Raw genomic sequence first — 3,412 nt, 5'->3', positions numbered from 1 at the left:
ACAGGTAGGCTGAACCGGTCAGCAAGGGAGGCTTGTTCCCTCACATCTCTCACCCACCCATTTCCACTGGGTGAACAGTGCTACCTTTCAGTATGCTACAGGTACTTTAGGGACAGAGCTCCATGAAAACAGGATCTGGTCACTTCCCCGGCAGAATCGCTCTTTTCTACGTCCAAGGCATTTCTAAATCACCACTGGTTTCCAGAATGCTGCTACTCCAGACAGGTTCACATCCTCTGTCTACAGCTTTCCCATGCAATTAAAGTAAGCCCACATGGGGAGGCTTGAGGCAGGTCTTCTGCAACCAGAGCCCCTCCATCGCAGTCCCTGCCGCTCGTAAAGTGCCTTGTCACCACACAAGACTGCTTGAACAGCGCACAGTGATGTTAGTGACTGCAGACATCAGGGTCAAGGACAGCTTGATAAAGACAGAGGGAAAAAACTCCCCTCATGTGCCACCCCATCCCAGTCCCCAGGGATGTGCTGATTTGCTTCCCAAACCATCAAAGGGTTTTCGTCTGTAGTTATGTGCCATTGCCTTCACAAACTTACAGTACAGTACCTTTAAACATGGGTGCTAATTTCCAGACTCCCAGTCCACCAACAGAGGTATACTGGCCCAGGGCGGTTTCCAGCAGGAAGAGAGGAATTCCAGCAAACACCAGCGTCAGGAAATAGGGGATGAGGAAGGCTCCTGAAAGAAGGAGCAATGTTATCAGATGGCTCCCCCTTTTACCAAGAATGAAATGCCTCCAGCTGCGGTTTCTTGCTCCGCAGCAGAGCGTGATGAGGAGCAGACTTGCTCGGAGGCGACAGTTTGCAATGGGAGTTGGTGTGTTTAGTAGGTCTCCCACTGAGTTCACCACTGCCTTCCCCTTGTCTGTTCCTATCACTATGGATATGTAAGTATCATATATACATATATACTGACAGTCGCGCTTAGTTGTTATCTATTTAGGCAATGTTAAGCTCAACCTGACAATGAACCCAAAAGCCTGGACACTGACACTGGTAACTTGTTCTTGTTGATATTTCCTGTCTTACCTGCAGCAGCTCCCAATTCTTCACCTTGATGGAAAAGGGCACAGGAATTTCTGGCATTGGCCACTACTTCTTTGTTTATAGCTATTTCGGTCTTTTAAGGAAACTGTGGCCAAGACTGTATTTGCTCCTGTAACAGCCCTGTACATCTCCCCACCCTTGCTCTAGGTTTTACCCTTAAAATTCCTGGTAAAAACATTATTCCACTTCATGAACCCTGTGGAAATCATCTCATCACTAGAAAGGAGGTAATGCGCCATTCAGTAAAGATATTACTTGCACCCCACTATTAGAAGAGCAAATACAATAGGAGAGCCTCGCCATGTGATTTGAAGGCTGTACATGTTCAGGTCATCCTGACTTCTAGGACTTAGGTCAAAGCTTGTTTTCCAGCTCCCTTGTGCATGTGCTGGAGCATCCCATCATCCCTGAGGAGGACAAATTCCTGCAGAAGATGATGGCTGGGGAGAGACAGGGGACACTCCGTTTGCTCAGAAGCAGCTGGCCATGTCCAGGACAGCACTGGTTTCTGCACTAGCCGGAGGGCTGAGCTGTCAGTCTGAGTCATCTTCTCCAGATATTAGTGGGAAAGCAAACATGGAGCCAGCGAGCAAAGCCACTCTGGAGAGCTGCAGCCCAGCTTCCACCTGGCAGAGCCAGGCTCCAGCAGCTGCTCTCCGAGGGCAGGGAAGCAGCGAGGCACAGCCAGGGACGCCGGTTCAGGGGGCACCCAGCTGGGGACGCCTGCCTGCCAAGCGGGGAGCTGAGCCCAGCTGGGAGAGGCAGGCACCAGCACCCGGCGTGGGAGTCCACGGGAGGGAGCGTGCAAGAGGAGCTGGCAGCAGGTGGCAGGGAGAAAACACGCTCCGGGCCAGCAGCTCAATGACCGTGAGCCTGAATCGCAAGCTGGCATGGAAGCGCAGGCTCTCAGCTTCACCAGCAGCCTGGCGTGGAGGAGCGAACAGCTTTGAGCATTGCTGCCCGCTCGGCATCCTCCCCTGCGCTCTGCAAGGCTGGGACAGGTCCAGCCCCCCAGGAGCCCTGCGGGACGCCGGGGTCCACTCCGAGGACACAGGTGCTGCCTCGCTGCCATCGTGCCTCGCCTTCTTGTAGAGTTTGGAGACTGAGCTTAACAGCAGTCACAGTGTCTGGCTTGCTTCTGTGCAGGCAGCTAATGAAATTTGGCCACAGCCCTGACGATCCTGCATTTTTCATCTTCAGCAGGCCAGGAAGGTTTGTAGGTGAAAGATTTTATGAGACTATTGAGAAAAAAAACAGACAAACATTTGGACCGAGGTCATTTATCCTGGCTTGACAAAAATCCTCTAGAATAGAGGAAAAGCTACCAACCAGACTGCAGCCTGGAAGTGAGGGCTGTTGGCAATGACACTGCCACTCTGGAGGGTCAGGCCCCCGAGGAGGCACAGATAACATCCCCGGGTGCTGTACAGCCAGAGGTGAAATCAGTTTGGAAATTTGTACCTAAAATTTGCATGCCTGTGCCTAAATCCTTGGCGCAGAGAGAAAGGGGTAGTCTTTAATCTCTGGCCCTGGATGGGCTGCTGAAAGGTCTGGTTCAGTTCCTGGGTCTGCTACAAATAATTGTGTATGACCTTGGGAGAGTCCAAACCTGTCTCCAAAGTCCATGTATCAAAGGGGTGACGGCGCTGGTCCTGCCCTGCCTGCTCAGGGCACCGGCAGGGAAGGATCACGCAGCACCTGGCACTCACCGTGCAGCCCCAAATCTTCCTGCAGTCTCCAGCTCCTAATGCTGTACAGCAAGGAATAATAATTAATCCTTAAAACGACGAACACTGCCCACGAATCAAAAGTTGAGCCTTACAAGCTGTTACATGCTATTGCTTGGAGTCTCAACGCATAAATGAGAAATGCATGATGCTTATTTAAAGAAATGTTCTTCTCTCAAGTTATTCAAGCTCAGGATCTCACAGACAATTTTTAGCACCTACTGAGCCACATTTAGAGTCAACTCAAAGTCCGGTAAAATCCTGTTGACATCAGAAGGACCGCATGAGGTTAGAAATCAGTGTAGAGGCTGGAGCGTTAGTCATAGCTGGGCCCATCCAGCTGCGTGCAGAGCCAGCAGGGAGCCCAGGCATCACTTTGGGTAAAGCCTGCTCCCCACAGAGGATGGGCCTTGCGTCGGGCTGTCGTACCCTGGGTGAATATCCCCTAATTATGTGCCCGATTACAATGCCGAGCAAATCAGCTGTGAGCTGATACAATGTGACAGCGGTAAGTGAGACGACAATATTTCCATTCAGTTCAATTTGCCTGTGCGTAATGGAAGCAGCCCACACGACCGTGCTCTGAGCAGCGCACATGCAGGACGCTAAAATTAGAGTCCCAC

At 51.5% G+C, this 3,412-nt stretch overlaps 1 protein-coding gene across 1 annotated transcript in view; it reads right to left on the bottom strand.

Annotated features, from left to right (window-relative positions):
• The window catches only part of LOC104076632 (sodium- and chloride-dependent GABA transporter 1-like), a 25,253-nt gene that overhangs the window by 19,043 nt on the left and 2,798 nt on the right, over positions 1 to 3,412 (bottom strand). The window contains exon 2 of the mRNA XM_009577557.1: positions 563 to 694. Within this exon, the coding sequence (XP_009575852.1) occupies positions 563 to 694 (132 nt within the window). The remainder of the gene's footprint in view (positions 1 to 562; positions 695 to 3,412) is intronic.

The sequence above is a fragment of the Fulmarus glacialis genome, unplaced genomic scaffold (assembly GCF_000690835.1).
Source record: "Fulmarus glacialis isolate BGI_N327 unplaced genomic scaffold, ASM69083v1 scaffold22665, whole genome shotgun sequence".
Taxonomy (NCBI): domain Eukaryota; kingdom Metazoa; phylum Chordata; class Aves; order Procellariiformes; family Procellariidae; genus Fulmarus; species Fulmarus glacialis.
The sequence above is the reverse complement of the archived record's forward strand: the minus strand, read 5'-3'. Positions and strand labels throughout refer to the sequence as shown.